This window comes from Montipora capricornis, chromosome 13, assembly GCF_036669925.1.
Source record: "Montipora capricornis isolate CH-2021 chromosome 13, ASM3666992v2, whole genome shotgun sequence".
Lineage (NCBI taxonomy): Eukaryota > Metazoa > Cnidaria > Anthozoa > Scleractinia > Acroporidae > Montipora > Montipora capricornis.
Window position 1 is genome coordinate 5263828 of NC_090895.1, and position 17183 is coordinate 5281010.

At 39.3% G+C, this 17183-nt stretch overlaps 1 protein-coding gene across 1 annotated transcript in view; it reads left to right on the plus strand.

Moving 5' to 3' along the window:
* Window positions 1-12074, plus strand: part of LOC138030379 (tyrosine kinase receptor Cad96Ca-like) — a 34475-nt gene extending 22401 nt beyond the window's left edge. The window contains exons 6-20 of the mRNA XM_068878299.1: window positions 466-524; window positions 614-804; window positions 2707-2811; window positions 2891-2919; window positions 3217-3329; window positions 3592-3634; window positions 4421-4748; window positions 5011-5121; window positions 6177-6367; window positions 8608-8730; window positions 8896-8966; window positions 9108-9148; window positions 9801-9897; window positions 10414-10513; window positions 11230-12074. Of these exons, the coding sequence (XP_068734400.1) occupies window positions 466-524; window positions 614-804; window positions 2707-2811; window positions 2891-2919; window positions 3217-3329; window positions 3592-3634; window positions 4421-4748; window positions 5011-5121; window positions 6177-6367; window positions 8608-8730; window positions 8896-8966; window positions 9108-9148; window positions 9801-9897; window positions 10414-10513; window positions 11230-11295 (1668 nt within the window). The 3' untranslated portion in view covers window positions 11296-12074. The remainder of the gene's footprint in view (window positions 1-465; window positions 525-613; window positions 805-2706; window positions 2812-2890; window positions 2920-3216; window positions 3330-3591; window positions 3635-4420; window positions 4749-5010; window positions 5122-6176; window positions 6368-8607; window positions 8731-8895; window positions 8967-9107; window positions 9149-9800; window positions 9898-10413; window positions 10514-11229) is intronic.
* The last annotated feature ends 5109 nt before the right edge of the window (window positions 12075-17183 follow it).

Below are 17183 nucleotides of genomic sequence, written 5' to 3' on the forward strand. Positions count from 1 at the left end.
TTATTCATTTGTTTATTTACAGTGTGTTATTGTAATGTAAAGAGTTCCTATCGGTTTGTATTTACAAGTGTTGGGAATTCCTTTATCACAAGTGTCACAAATGCAGACAGTAAAATGGAAAAAAATGGCAGTACTAAGCGTTCAATAAACTAAGCCATTGCTAAGCAAACGATTTACTAGTCATTTGCTTGTTTTGGAATATTGTAATTTTTCTTCATTATTTGTTATTAATTATGATCACCATTAGTCTAAAAAGTAAAATTGATTTACTGTACATTTAATTAGTAATTAATGTTTGTTGTTAAAGAAGGAAGCGGTATCCTTAATAAAAATTGCCTTGTAGAATGGTTAGATGGAAGAATCAATTGCAACACTAGTTCTTCATTAAACTAAGCCATTCCAAGGCAAACGTACTGGCCACCTGTTTTAAGAGAGAACACTCCATTTTTCTTCTACATCTGTTAGATGGATAAAATATACCAGAATGACACCAATTATCTCAGGACTGAAGTGACGGGATTGAGGTTGGTAAAGAGTTGAATTGGTTTAAAACGTGCTTAACCTCAGGCTGTTTCGACTGCAATTTGATAATATTTGTCTCCTTTGTTCTCAGGAGAGGAAGTGTAATTGTATCCTTTATCCTGTACTTTAAAAATCCCGTGACCCCGACTCGGGGACTTGCAAAACTTCAAGCTGCCATGTATAATAACACGTTTGGCGATTATGAAGTTGGACGTTTGACTCTTCTGTCACCTGGTGCTAGCCCTTCCACGTCCTCCACACCAAGAGCTTCTAAACCATCAGGTATGAAGGAATGACCATTCAAACGTTTCCATTTCCTTGTGCATAAGCAGTGTTTCGTCCGTTTTCGACTAACCTCTAGCAAGGAGTCTTATTGTCATCATTAAGTCTGAGTTGTTGTTCCTTATGTCTCAAATTATGATGTGTTCCTTCCTTCTTCTGTCAACTTGTAGTCCACATCCCTTTGCTGCCTCGGCTCCTTGTTGACCCCATTATCTTCCTTCCTGTTATCCTTTACGGTAGGTGCCTTCTGGGTCTTTTCTCCTCATTCCTCAGCCACCGTTCGTCTTTTAGGAGCGATTAGTTAAACAGAGTTTAGCCGAATAGCAAAAAAAAAAAGTGTTCCAAGTCAATTCCATGCTGGCCAAAATAGATAATATATAAAGGCTATCTATTGTCAAAGGCAGTGTCGAGAAGGCAAGAGCAAATGCAAATGAGAGAACCATTTATATACTTAAATCAGCCAGCTTCCTTCTAGATAGGTAATACTGATGACCGCATTTTAAACTGGTTGAATAACCAGTTTCATATTTTTGGTCATCTTGTCCTTCTCCTGCTCATCCCCCCTGGTTCTCCAATGATAGGGGAATGAATGCCTTAGTTTTTTATGTAAAAGGCATTAGTAATAAGTAGGTCAGGTTGGATTTGCTACAGCAACAACAACAACAAAAGAAAAAAACAACCACAACGACAAAATGGTTTATTTGAACCACACGCAAATACAGAAATATAAAATAGCGCCCAACCCCTCACCGCCCCCCCAAACTTCCCCCGGGCACTGTTCACACTGCCTAGGGGGAAGGGAAGTGACTGGATTAAGTAAGCAGCTATAAGTACAGGGATTCTGGTATCTGACAGAGTTAAGAAGAAATAAAAACCAGCCTGACAAGAGAGTACTTCCCGCGTTTGAGAAAACTGCTGAAATCTAAACTTAATGGTGGTAATATGACATTTAACAATTATTCCCTGAGCGCGCGTTGGATATGAGATGATAGATAGCCAACGAGGCGCGTAGCACCGAGTTGGCTATAATCATCTCATATCCAACAAGAGCGAGTGAAATAATTGTTTTATTAAAAAACGCCCCCCAAATATAGAAAACTAGACTACAATAAGGATAAAAAGGCACCAAAAATCACGCATATGCTTGCCGTGTTTGTAGATCATGGTATAATGGCTCATAACCAGCTTAGCCAATCAAAACTCTCGAATTGCATTATCCAATGATCCAGTTTTTAATAAAAAGGATTAACATCTGGACAGTGTCCATCCTTAGATATTCTGCAGCATTCATTTACTGCATTAAGGAAGAGTCTAAAGAACTTGATAGAAAGACCAGAAAATATCTAATCATCTACTACGCTTTCCACCCGTGTACTGCCGAGAAAGATATCTGGGAGAGGTTTGTGCTCGATTGCGGACTGCATGGAACTGGCAAGATTGAATTTGTTTAACTACATTTCTTAGAGTCAAGAGGAGTGATTGGTGCCAGAAAAAGGCAAATGGTGTGCTTAGCTATAGAGGCAACAATGTAAACACGGCAAAGATTGCCCAGGTACGCATACTAGTTGACATGCCATCAGCCGAACTTTCAAAACAACTCGACTATCAATTAATCCATATCGTGAACGTTCATGCGATTTATTATCGTACAAAAGACACAATATTCGTGGAGCATCCTTCGGATAACGGTTATTATTATACATCTGACTCAATAAGAAAAAGCTGATTGGTCGAGAGTATTCAATCAATTCACAATAGATATCATGCTCAACCTCATCCAATAATTGTTTATTATCAACTTCACTCCATGAAACACTTTTACCATTGTTTAGGAACTTTTGTTAGCACCATATGTATTTTTCGTTTTCGACTAATTATGTTCTTTCATATTTCTCTTCACAGAATGTCAATGCACATACGACACCACTCTGTTGGTAATCATTGGAGTTCTTGTGTCAATCATCATTCTTCTAATACTGGTCATAGTCTGGCAGCACAGAAAGCTAGGTGAATAATTTGATGTATCTTCTAGGATTATGCTTTCCTTTCTTTTGTACTTATTGTAAATCTGATCATATTTTGCTAGGCATTGCAAGAAAGAAAAGGCAGGTATTTTAATTTTTTCGTTTTTTGGTCCATTAAACATTAAAAAAGAGGTCTGGCTTAACGTTATGGGGAAAGTTCCAGTTCCCTGGTAAGTGCCTACTATATGTCATGTTACTCCAGGGTCAAAAACTGTCCTAAAATATAAATGTTTATGGTAGAAAGAAAAAAAAAACTTAACAAAGCGTGGAAAGCTATTTTCCTTCTTAAGGAAAAAAATTGCCTGGGAACGGTAGGCGTATTTTCTTAAAAATGTGACACCTGCCTTTTGGCTGAAATAATACTGGCAATGATTTGCCATCATCCCAGATATCTGAGTTAATGTTGCTAAAAAAAAGCTGTTTTCCACATGACCTTTTCCTGAAAGACGTTTGCCAACAATCTGTGCAGGCGCCAGATCGCAATGGTGCCATGCTAAAGTGGTGATGCGCAAACAAAAGGAGCTCATGAGAGATCTTTTCTTCTCGCCCACCAGCAATGTGGTGATGACGTAACTTGTGAATAATGTATTGTCCTCTCTTGTTTTCTGTTCGGTTCTCCCATAAAAGAGATCGCCTGTAAGAAATTTTGTTTCATTTCTTTCATTGCAATTACTTAGGAAAGGAAAAGAAGGCAATAGTAATAAGAAACGCAGGCTAAATTTGAAGAACTAATATTTTTGTCTACTCTTCGAAATGTCGTTAGGCCATACAAGGTTGCAGAAGATAAAGATAGGGGAAGCTGTGACGTGAGTTTTGAAAGCGAATATGCAAATTGATTAAATTTGAGTGATATTGTTTTTTTTTATATTGCTGAGACACCTTTGCCGCCATTTTCCGGCAAGTTTAAGGCATAAGTTGATTATTTCACATCGTAGAAAAACCTCGACTTTCCAGGATAATCAATGTGCTCGTTTCCTATATATCTATTTTACTTCTTGATTGTAACGGGTGAAGGAAATTTTGAAATGTGATTATAATTGCTATAAGCGATCATTCTCACCAACAGTCATTTCAAATGCTGTTCAAAACATGTGTTTAAGAAATTTCGGTTAACTCGTCAGGCTGACCAGCTCTAAGATAGCTTGATTGCCCATCTATGGTAGAGCAATTCAGTGCACTTGCATTGCCGCGGGTTTGAGTCCCTTAATTAACTGCTTAAGTTGCTTCCAAATGTGATGATAGAGTCTTCGAACTCCTTGAATGTAAAGTAAAGGTAAAGTCACTTTATTTAATGTCGGTGTTTCCTTCAGTCACGAGCCTGGTATCAATGGAAGCCGACGGTGCTCCCTTTACTCCCCTCTCTCTGTCAGTGCTCCGCTTGAAGGATATTTAAAGCTATAGCTACACGGATCAGAGGAAAGTCGAAACAGCTTTTGAAGTCACCGAGGATCGAGCAGGGGCTTTCTCGCTCCGAAAGCCGCGCACTAACCAACTGAGCTACGCCAACCTCTAGTTAGTTTATTTTTGAAGAATAATGAAGCATACTAACCGTTACGAAGGAAATTTAACCCGGGTGCATCTTTTGTTTTCAGAACGAAGTTGCGATGGAAGAGCTTAATCCCAGTAACGATCCTCCAAGTACTTCTAATCAACAGCTAAGAATCCCCATCGAATCTGCATACACGCCGTTACAAGAGACCACCCATTATGAAATGGGACCAAGTAGCCCGAATAGCTCCCCTCGGAATGATGAATATGCACCCCTTGATATAAGAACACGGTCATGGGAAGTAACACGAGAAGACGTCAAAGTGGAGAAGATCATTGGTAAAGGTACTTTTGGCCAGGTTGCCAAAGGAACAGCAAAGAACCTTCCACTCCATTCTGGCACAACAACTGTGGCTGTTAAAATGCTGAAAGGTAAAAGTCTTTGTTCTTAATAGTTTTGGTTTAGGAACAAACGGTCAGTCCTTCGTTGTGCAGAGAAAAAACATGTGTAATCCGCGAATATGGCTACGGCGTACTTTGGGAGGGATTTTCTGTGATTTCTAACACCTTTGTGTTTGGAAATTACTTGAATTTGACCTCGAACACACGAAGACAAGAATGAGCTCTGATGAAAGATACACGAGGTACAATTAATGCTAATTTTACCTTTGTTTCTTAATTTTATTTGGTTAAGCTAACGCTCCTGAGTCAGACAAGAGGGACTTGAAATCCGAACTTGAGCTGATGAAGACTCTCAAGCCTCATCCACATGTTATCAAATTATTGGGATGCGTCACTGAAACTGGTAAATGCATCTGGTAAATGGATTATACAATGATGCTCCTGCTATAGAAACAAAGCTCTCCTCTGTGAATGCTCACTTGTTCCAAACCAAACAGTTCTCACCTTAATTTCGTCTCAGTATTACAGAAGGATATCGCATAGTAGTTCCAATTGTAAAGTGAAGCCCATTTACAACTTGCCAAAGTGCAAAATGTTCAGTCTAAAGTACTGTTTAAGAAACGAGAAGAAGTGTTATGTCGGGTTTTCATCTTAAACATGACGTGCGAGTTTCTTGAACGGCTTCAAAACCACTCCACAGAAAGTGTGTCCCTCTGGAGTCTGAACAAAGGGTCAAATGTAAATGGTGGATGGAGAACATTAGCACACTAAGAAAAGAAGCTAAGCTTTATTAGTATGCTTTATGTAAAGAATTCAGATGAGGAATGTTTTATCAGTTTGTTAAAGCTCAGGCGCGTGACATTTTTTCGGTGACCTAATAGGCTGTTTTGATCAAAAATTATTAATGAGTTTTTGAAATTTTATATGTTATTAGGTGTCCATATTTCCGTTGTCAACTTATTAAAGACGTTTGTTAAATTACCTGTACGCGGCGTTTAAGAGAGCAGACCAAATCCAACTTAATCTTGAGGAGTAGGAGCTTTCACAAGGCGGACAAAACCGAGTTAAAAGAACGCTGCGGTAAACAATGGCTTGGGAAATTAGTTGTAATACATTATGAAATGTTGCGGTTGACCTAAAAACAGATTTGTCATCTCGTTTATGAGCAAAGCTAACCCTTGGTATCAAAAAGACACTGAAATGACCGTAGACAATTGTTGTATTTTAGGATTTCGAATGAAGGCTCAAAGAAATAGTTGAGTTTTATTATGGTTTATTCAGTGAAACTTGTCAAATCTTCCTAAAATTAAAATACTCGTAAGCGCTAGCAACGCAACATGACGGAATCACTTACCAAGTCGAACATAGAGGAGAGGAGATGAGAGAACTGTACGTTGACAAACAAAAGGACCCATAGAGATAATACCTGTTGAATAAATGTCATAATATTTCTCGTAGACCGCCTATTGGTGCTAATCGAGTATGTCCCTTATGGTGATCTGTTGGGTTACCTGAGAAAGAGCCGAGGATTGAATGACACTTACTACAAAGACCCGGATATCAAACCCCAAACCAGTCTGACGTCACAACAGCTGATGAAATTTGCTTGGCAAATCGCTGATGGGATGAGTTACTTATCTTTACGAAAGGTAAGCATAAGTGTAATGGCTTTCAGCAGTTAATACAGCAAACAAAATTAGCTGTTTGTATAGCACATAATTAATATACCACCGATCAGTTGACTCAGCTGGTTTAGCTCCAAGCTACTGTGCGGGAGGTTGCGGGATCGTAGTAGTAGTCTTCATTTCACTGATAAAATACATATCAAATGTTACATTGATTATAACTATTAAATACTTAAAAAGTGTAAAATATACATTAATTGCTAATAGCTAAATTGTAATGAAGACTAAGTCTGTTACTAAAAGCATTTTTAAAACGCTCAGTCACGGTATTACAAATCGGAAATGTAGGCTTGACTTGTCTCAGCTTAAGAGTAGCAGGGTTAATCCTAGGAAGGGAGTGACGTTAAGGATGGCCTTCCCACTCGCTTAATTTCTTGAAAATACCTTTATCGGACTTTTCTACGCAATTAATAATGGAAACAGGTGAGGACATATACATGTATCTTCGTTTATGACAACGATCAAGGAAACATTGCATAGTATTACGTTCTGGTGGAGATGAACCGTGTACAGATATTCCGTACATAAGCTTAGGCAAAACTAAAGTGCTGAATAAGTTATCCAACTCCGTTTGACAATACCCTTCGTCCTTAGAGTTCTTAGAATGTATAGACATTTATTAGCTGCAGCCAACTTATTCTTGACATGAATAGAGAACATACAATTTTCCTGAAATGTAACCCCTAAGATACATAGTTCTGGATGTTGCGGGATATTCTGTACTGTCTCTAGCACATTATTGTAGCCTTTCTTTCGAAAAACCATTTCTTTACATTTAGAGAAATTACATTCCGTACCATTATTGATTGACCATTCTATAAAATTGTCAACTACATGAATTGCAGTATTACTATCACCTTAATTCCTTCAAAACAGGAATAATTAGAGTGGAATCGTCTGCTTACTTCAACAACAAAGAATTAGACTCTGGATCTGTTTGCAGATCATTTATGAATATATTAAATGAAGAGGGACCACTAACACTTCCTTGGGTGGTGCCTTTGTTCACGCTGATCCAATCACAAGTGATGCTATTGCAGAAAACCCGTTGTCACCTATCAGTAAGAAAGCTTAAGTACCAATTAAAAATATATGGATTAAGCGGTAGGAGTTTACGTTTGGAAAATAACATATCGTGTTTAACAGTGTCAAAGGCCTTACTGAAATCCATTGCAAGCACCCTAACTTCATTGTATCCCTTTTGATCCAAAGACTTAAGAATTTCATGTTGCATTGTTAACAGAGCGCCAGTCCAACTGCCACCTTCTCTATAAGCAAACTTTGTGGGGCTCAAGCTACTCTCGACAATGTTCTTAACATAAGATTTATAAACAACCTTTTCGAATGCTCTAGCAATAACTGGGGTTATGTTTATTCCCCTTAAGTCGCCATTTTCCTTGGGAATTTCAACCTTGGGAAGAGGGGTTATGTTGGCACTCTTCCACCAACAAGGCCATACATGGGTTTTAAGGGACCGGCTTCATATTTTAGCTACCACAGGAGTAAGGAGTAAGGATCACAAGGATCACAGGATCAAAACTCCGGCCATATCAACACTCAGGGTCTTTAATTAACTGAGGAGGAAGTGCTGCCTTTCTGATGACATCTGAAAATAGTTACACTCTCTAGTATTCTCAGATTCGCACGATAAAGCATTGGCCCTGTCTCACAACTCTTCAATGTTTATAATCCTCTGGGACGTAAAAGAACCCACACACTATTCAGAAAGAGCAGGACATGGAATTCCTGGTGTTGTGGTCTGTCCTCTGTAGTATATCATGGTTGGAAAGGTAAATGCTTGGAGATACTAGCTACACCAAAATACTCTAATAATGCAAGGGGAAAGAAAGATATGATATGATATTAGTCTTGTTTATGAAGTCATTAGTATAAGTCTTATTAATAGCAACATATGCATCTGTTATCAACAATTGTCATTGCCATTGTATATTGGCAATGCTATTGTTAATTCTATTATTGTTGCTGCTGTCGTCACATCTGCATGTGCCTGTCATTGCCATTTTCGCTGGATCCGGAATGGCTACTGCTACATCTCCAGTGACACTGATACTTGCCATTGCTTGTGTCATTGTAAATGTCATTAACGTTTTCAATGAAACTGCTATGCCCGCAACCACTCAATGTTTTTTTCACTGTCAAATTTATTCCAACTAACCAATAATGTGAAAAATTGTTCACTTCAGATCATACACCGAGATCTTGCTGCTCGTAATGTGCTGGTTGGAGAAACAGAAACGTGCAAAGTAACAGACTTTGGAATGGCTAGAGATGTGCAACAGGAAAACATTTATGAAAGAAAGACAACGGTAACAAAACGTTTTAAATTAGAACATAAAAGTATAGGAAGCTCGAGCTTACAACTTGATGTGTGCAAACGGTACAAAAACGTCAGATGCACTTTTTTTTGTTCCAAGTCGTAACCATAAAACGATTAAGTATAATCCAATCTGTTTGTTATCTTCAACTGCCAGGGTCGGTTGCCAGTTAAGTGGACAGCGTATGAATCGCTGCTGTATGGAAAATACACCACAAAGAGTGACGTGTAAGTAGACTTACTCGTTTTCGCTTTAAGGTTGAGAAGTGATGTTTCGTCTAAAATCGAGTTACCTACTATTCGACCATGCCTGACCTTAAATCTGAATGTACAAAATGATAAGTCTGTGGTGATTTCATTTTTTAACAGATGGAGTTATGGAGTTGTTCTTTATGAAATCTTTACCGTAGGTAAGAATCTGTGCATGCAACAGTTTGCTGTTTTACCCTCTTCGAGATCATATCTTCAAGTACTGTAAAATTCTGATTTTGGATTCGACGTTGCATCTTGGAAATGGCTTACTTGATATGTCCAGTACTGTACCTAATTAGAGGCATGCGGATTTCAATAAGCGTCACGAAGTGTCCCCTTGCTCTTTCTATGACTTCAACATCAATCGTGTCTCGGAATACAAACAATTAACGTCACGAAGTGTCACCCAAACGCTGCTCCTCAGGTAACGATAAACTGTTGCATTTACCCTGTTACTCAAATAACTCTAACCTTTTAACCTTACCTCATTGTTAGAAATAGGTAGCAAAGGCAGGGACACTTCGTGTTGGATGTCAAAATTCAGTGTCAACTGCCGTCTTGAGGATCGGTATTCAGATTTCCTCGGTAGATTCGCTTTGAGAATCAACTTAGAGAAAGCAGGATTAGCCTTAAGCCAGCTGATTAAAAAATAATAATAATTAACTAGAATATTTCCCATACACAGACTCAGAGTAGGGAATTAGGATTCGATGGTATCCTAATCTAAGTCATAAATGCGTTTCGTCGTCATGGGAAGTTAACAGGGATGGTAGGTGCGGGAAAAGATTTCCTTCTCTATTTTTTTACCAGGTGGTTCTCCATATCCACGGATGGATGGCAAGAAAATTGCAAGTTTGCTTCAGCAAGGTTACAGAATGCCGAAACCACAACACGTGGACAATGACTTGTAAGAAAAATGCTGTTTTGTTTGTTTTACACTCTGCTTTGTTTATCCTTTACTTTTACGTCATTTAGTACAACGACAACGACCGTATGGAAAAATAATCGTTCGCCAACTGCGAAATACCTTTTGGCGCATAGCACACTTCTTTCCTTTAAATTATCTGCAAGGCCTTAACCAGAACCGTAACCATAAAGTAATACATGAAGTTCTTAATAGGCTTAAGTAGACACCAAGTGTCACATTATGACATGTATGCAAAGTAAAAAAAGTTGATGTTACCATAATAGGGCCACTTTGCGACGCCAACACCAGGTAAAGTGAAGTTCAATATTTTGCCTCAAACGACAATGATGACCGAAAATAATATTGTAAAATTGCGTATTCCAATCTCAAACTTGGATGCCCTTGACATTTGCATTCAAAGCCTTCAACTCAGTTAGCTTGATAAGTAAAATTTGATTCAATATGACTTATGGTTAGGACACAGTAAGGTAACAGTGTAATGAAATTATTCCCAAGGTATCAAATCATGATGAATTGCTGGCAAAATGAACCTGAAGCAAGACCGTCATTTGCTGATTTAACACAACAGCTAAAAGGAATGGAAAACCAGCACAAGGTCAGATTATTTATAAAATTTTAATGTAAGCCAATAGCCAACTTCTATTTGTCCTATGAATTGATTCAGAGGCTTTATGGGCATTTATAAATATTTTTTTTGTATTAAAATTCTCCTTAAGAATTATGAGACAAAGAAAACTATGGCCAAGATGTGACTTTTTTACGTAAAATCCTCAGAGGCATGACCCAGTATCAACTGAAAGCACTAAAAGTGGTCCTTTAATTTGAACGTGTAGACCTTACAGGATCGTAGAGCGTGGATGATACTTTAATGCAGTGCTGGTTTTTGTTGCGTAATTTCAAGGGAGTTAAATTCATAAGTGACAAAAGCACTTTGGTCGATGCATCACAAAATAGTGAAAACAAACCGGACGAGTCATAACGAAGCATTCTCACTCACTGGACCGACAGCCATGTTGCTTTGCTTAATTAAACAGAAAGGGTAAACCGAATCGGAAAAGATGGTGTTTTTATGGTCACTTGGGACCACAAAATGGCTGCAGTTTCTCTGTCTAACGGAATAGCAGTATGGTCACCTTGACGTCATTAAGTGGTTCGAACAGGTGGCAGCAAGGTGTGAGAGATGTATGGGACGTATAACTTCTTGTTTGGAACAAAGAGGGAGGGAGGGAGGAGATCTTTTGTGATGTAATGTTGTAAACTAAATCGAAAAAAAAGCATCTTTCAATATGTGATTTTTTATTTCTTTTACAGAGGCTGCTCAACATGCATATTTACAACAATGAACTGTACGCAAATTTGGAGGACTTGAACGCATAAAATAAAAAGCAACGTTAACTCTTCTGTTTTTCAAAAGGAACTTTAGTCATTTCGTCTTCACACTTGACTTTGATGAGAAATTTCCCTTTCAAATAATCCAAAGAGAATCAGCATCTAAATTTCGTTTTCATTGATTAGGTTAAATTGATTATTCTCTTTAAGAGGCAGGTTTTTAGTGCTCGTCACATAGCTGCAATACATGTATTATGTGAAAACAGGAATTGGAGATCGTGGATAGGACCCTTGCTTCGAAGTAGCGCATTTGTGTAAAAAATGGCTGCTAATTTTGCAATTTCTAAGACCCATAAAATCTAAAATTTCGAGGAGAACTTTGAATTTAAACTTGTAATTTTTAGCGAAGACAAATTGATTTATTTTAACCATTAGGAACATTTTGGTCAGCTGCACTTAAGAACTAAAGAAAAAACGTTGAAGAATTTTGTTAGGTAATCCAAGTGATATGAAACATTTGGCCGTATGTACGACGCTTTTTCTTGATTACAGGGCGTAAGGTTCCTTAAACGCCGAATGGACTTATCAACAAGGAATACCATTAAGCACATCTTAGACAAGACTTACTTTGTAAATATACAAGAGTCTTTCATGGAACAATAGCTCTATTGACGCATCCATTAACTGATTTATCTTAGCTAAGGCTAATCCGAAACGGAACTCACTCTCAGTTAACAATTACAGGAAGTCTTAGGCAGTACAATTGTAGAAGAATGGTGTTAATTTTTATGAGACGTGTGAACGTCAATAAACTCGGATATTTTAAAGTTGTTTAGAATTGTGTTTTCGTTAACAAATGGATTCCATATTGCCGTGTATCATCTGTTCAGTAATAGATTACAGATAACGTCAATTAATGTGGTTAGAATAAAAAAAGTCTTCAATTTTTGAACAGACGTACGTCAACATAAAATCGTTGACAACGGCGACGGCAACAAGAAGGTCACGAATTTGCATATTTAGAGGCAAAAACAATACATTTGCACGCCCTGCACGCGCGTTTTTCACTTTTGTCCATTTCTTTGCCGTCGTCAGCAAAACAAGGGGAGCTTAAGCAACGACAACGGCGACGGCAACGACAGCGTCACAAATTTGCATATTTAGTGGGTAAATATGCCCTGCATGTGCGTTTTTCACTTTTGTCCATTTCGTTGCCGTCGTCAGCAAAACAACAACGTGAAATAGCCAAGTTCATGGTTTTATGAAGAACGTCAGCACTTGAGGACAAATTTTCATTTTCTCCCCTAAATTAAGTGCCGTTGCGATTGGTGGCATTTTTGATGAAATACCACACCCTTGTCATATTAAAAACGTTGAAATAGTTACGAAGCGATTAAAATAACGCAATTTTATATTTTGAGATGACCTTCTCGTTTCCGTCACCGTTGTCGTTGCTTGAGCTCCCTAGTAATTAGGGAGCTTACGATCTACGACGACTTCGTCGACGAAAACGCCACAAAACAATGATATCATTGGTTAAAAGAGCCTAAATAATCGTGCTGCACGTGCAGCACGGATCTTAGCTCATATTTTTGCGGCTCTCTGCGTGACCACGACGTGAAATCACTAAATTTTAGGTTTTGACGACAACGTGAGCATGCAACAGGGAATCTTTCATTCTCTATTTTCAGTCTGAAACCGCTCGTAACAATTTATTTTTAGTATACTTCGCCCACAAAGTACGACGTGAACGAGATGGAATAATCGCTAGAGACTTATGATAGGGCAAAGTTCTATTTTGAGGTGACGTTTTCGTCGACGTCGCCGTCGTAGATCTTAAGGTCCCTAATTAGGGACCTTAAGATCGACGACGGCGACGTCGACGAAAACGTCATCTCAAAGTAGAACTTTGCTCTAGTAAAAGTCTTTCGCGATTATTCCATCTCGTTCACGTCGTACATTGTGGGCGAAGTATCAACAAATTAGTACGAGCGGTTTCAGACTGAAAATAGAGAATGAAAGATTCTCTGTTGCATGCTCACGTTGAACCTGAATGATTTTCAGCCGCCGTCTTCTTAACTCATTGTCCGCCGTATTTGTCGAGCAGGAGCCTGGGTTCAAGTGTTGCGAGCAATGTTGCGTTAAAAATAATCTCGTGTAACATACCGTTGCCGCAACAAAATTGCGTTAAAAGCTGTCTCGTGTAACATGGATTAAAAATCGGCGTTAAATATCGGCTCGTGTAACATCACCTTAAGATCCCTAAGAGGGAGTTTAAGATTTTATGCCGCCTATTGCAACAACAACGGCGCAAAACAATGCTATCATAGGTTAAAAGAGCATAAACAATCGCTGCACGTGCAGCACGGACTTTAGGACGGATTCGTGCGGTATTCTGTATGTCTTCGAAATCTGGGAAATTTCGTGATTTCACGTTTTTGTGTTGTGGACTACGGCAAAAAAAAAAGCGCTAAAATGCGTTCTGCACGTGCAGCAGGATTATTTTTCCTTGCTAAACCAATGATATTGTTGCTTTGTGGCGTTGGTGTTGCCGTAGCCGTCGTCGCCCATGTCAGGGCGTAAGTGGCTTACAGAAAAGTATCGTTCTTATAGCCGTCGCCGTTGTCCTTTCGTCCCTCTCTGTTACATGGACCTATAGAGAACAATATAATGCCTGTTGAATAAACGTCAAATTTCTCGTAGACCCCTTTTTAGTGTTCATCCAGTATGTTCCCTATGGTGATCTAATGGGTTATCTGAGAAAGAGCCGTGGACTGATTGGCACTTACCACAAAGACCCGAATGTCAAACTTTAAACCATTGTAACGTCACAGCAGCTGATGAAATTCGAACAACATTTAGTACAATACTAGCTTTGAAATGGTTGACAGATGATGCATGTATCACTGAGATGGAAGACCATTCCAGACTGGGATTGTTCTTGGGAAGAACGAATATTTATATGCATTTACTGAAGATGACAGGGGCATAAATTTAACCTGTAGTCCCCTGAAAACCTAGGTTTATTTCGGCTGGGAAAGAGATGTTCGCAAAATTGAAATTGATCCTATAAGACATCGTCAAATCATTGATGATACGGCGTTCCTCGAGAGATTGCCAGTTCAGGTCTGCTAGGATAGCAGAGACGGTACTGTTGCGAGAGTAGTCATTAAATACAAAGCGGGCAGCTTTCCTTTGGATAGACTCGATGGCAGAAATATCTTTGGCGGTGTGTGGTGACCAAGCAACGCTTGCGTGCTCCAAATTGAACGGACTACGCTAGCATACGCTCGCGACTTGATCGCCCTGTCGCAAGATAAAAGGTTCTGCTGGAGAACACACAAAAGTTTATTTTCCTTTGTTTGAACTTCATCGCATTGCAGAGACCAACTGAGAGAGCTCGTGATGTAAACGCCTAAATACTTGTAATACTTAACCTCTTCGAGGCCAGTATCACTCAACCGGTAGCCGAAATGCGATGAGTTAGTACGCACGGTCGCAGAGAGTACAAAACATGCAGTGGGTGTGAATCTCATCTGCCACTTAGAACTACTTAGCAGCCCACTGCTCCAGCAATATATGGGGGAATATATTTGTCGGAGTAGAATTGTATCGTCAGCGAACAACCTATATTGCTAACATCAAGGTGAAGCTGAACATTTATTCTCCAGATACAGCTGTCTTCATTCTCTCCACAAACACCAACATCACGCATGCGCACAATCATGGACAGCTGTTTTGGTTTTGCTGGGCCTCATCACCATGCCGTAGCCAACATACCAGACAGGTGTCTGAGACACCTCTTCAACCGGAACAAGGCAAAGACACAGAAGAATAGATTTCAAGCCAATCTTTCAAGCACTAGATCCTACTAAAGCAGCAGCTCTGTCTTCATTCCACGCCTTCAGTGGTGCTGATAATACTGGTAGTTTTTCTGGGAAAGAACGATTGCATTCGTCGATGCTGATAAGGATATCCGGACGGCATTTATACTGCTAGGATCAACAGAATATCCTAATTCGGAAGCTGTTGAGGGAATTGAGAAGTTTGCCAAATACCAAGATTAGCAAAGTAGGAGAGCTGAGATAACATTTATTTAAAAAGAAGCAAGCTAAATCATAGAATCTTCCTGGCTCCGACACGAGACCCGTTGCATGAGGCCATTTTGCGATCACACTACCAAGCCATGGTTTGTAACAACGACAAAATAAAAAACCCACATTACAATCATCCGAGAACTACGGATGGAAAAGGAAAGCAATCAGTGGATGCCTTTTGCGACAAAAGTTCCACGCGCACCTAAAGCAATCATCCAATTAGCTAAATGTGGTTGTTCTTAACAAAGATGCTCCACGAACCGCTGCCAATGCCGGGAAGCTGGGCTTACCTGCAAAGAACTTAGCTTCTGCTCTGACGGTGACGAGATCTGCGAAAATGTTCAGGATGAAGACCTCAGGGGCTGTGAAGGTGACAATGACGTGACCATGATGATGCTGTTGATGATGAAAAATTTGACACTGATATGTAACATACCTATTTAAAATACATGTATCTTATAGTTTTTAAGTACAAATCATGTATTGATTCTGATAAAGGTCACTTAACATTGTTGATGCATTACAACATTGTTGATGTATCGCAAAGTAATATTTTCATGTCATAATGAGATGGGGAGACTATGCCCAAAGAAATCAGGAATTCTTGATGTAGCCTCGTTTTTAGGATTAAGTCACGTGAGCAATGATTGTTTCCGTTACGTTTTGTAAATATGTCACAGACATTGTATGCCACATTCTGACTAAGTTTGGACGAGAGATATTCAAATAAAACAACAATCAAAGCAAGGTGACACACGCTAACACCAACCCGGTAAGGGAAACAAATCACGCAGGGCACAACCATTTCAACCGGTCAATTAGCAGCCATGAACAGCTGTTTCGGCTTTGCTGGGCCTCATCAGCATGGCGTAGAAGCATAGTATTCAAATAAAGTCGACAAATCATGAATTTATATTCTAGATTCCCACGGGATTACACTTTCTTCCTGACTACATGGCCTTGTAGCCGCGTCGAGCCACAGAAAGAGCGCGAAAACTTAAGCCTTGTTTATGCTTAGGTGTGAATGTCTGACCTGGCTTAACCCTGCGATCCAATCAACAACCAGTCCCTGGTCAGCGGTCAACTTGAGAAAAACCAGCCGATAGGGTCCAACTTGAACCCGCGATATGGTCACGTGATACTGGTCAGTGGCTACCTTGTTTTGACAGGTGTCAATTGATTGTCTAATTGATTGATGTCTAATATCAACAGTAGTGTAGCAGCTCTCGTAAGCTGCTATTGTTTGGTATTGTAAGAAGCTTCTATGCTTTTAAGTCTAAGTCAGTGTCTTTTGTTTTTGGCTAGGGTAGCGAGCCAATCAGATGTATGCTGTAAATTAGCTAGAGTGTCGGCTGGAGTATTGCCTCCTCGATGAGCTCTAAACTTGAGCCCGTGATATGTTCACGTGATACTGGTCACATTGACCAGTGAGGGGTGGACGGACGTTCGGTCAAACGGTGACCAAAACCAGTTACCATATTAGGGCCGTTTATACGAGGGAAAATTAGCCGCGGCTTAGACTGACACAGGGCGCGAACTAGGCCATTTATACGAGTGTGGCTTATATAAGACGCGAAATGCTCGAATAAATGGTTTGCGGTTAAGTTCGCGGCCAACTGGTCCAATGATGACGTAATTTATTTTGATGCTTTGTTTCGGTGTAATTTATTGTGAAGCAAGATTTGCGACTTTACAAGATAAATGGCTCGAGTAAGCAAACAAGCGAAGAAAAATTATTAAACTAAAGTTTTAAATGTACAGTATGGTGTCCTTTGTCAGCGAGATCCTTGGTCCACGGCTTTTACGAACATGATATTTATTTATATTTCCTAGTTAACT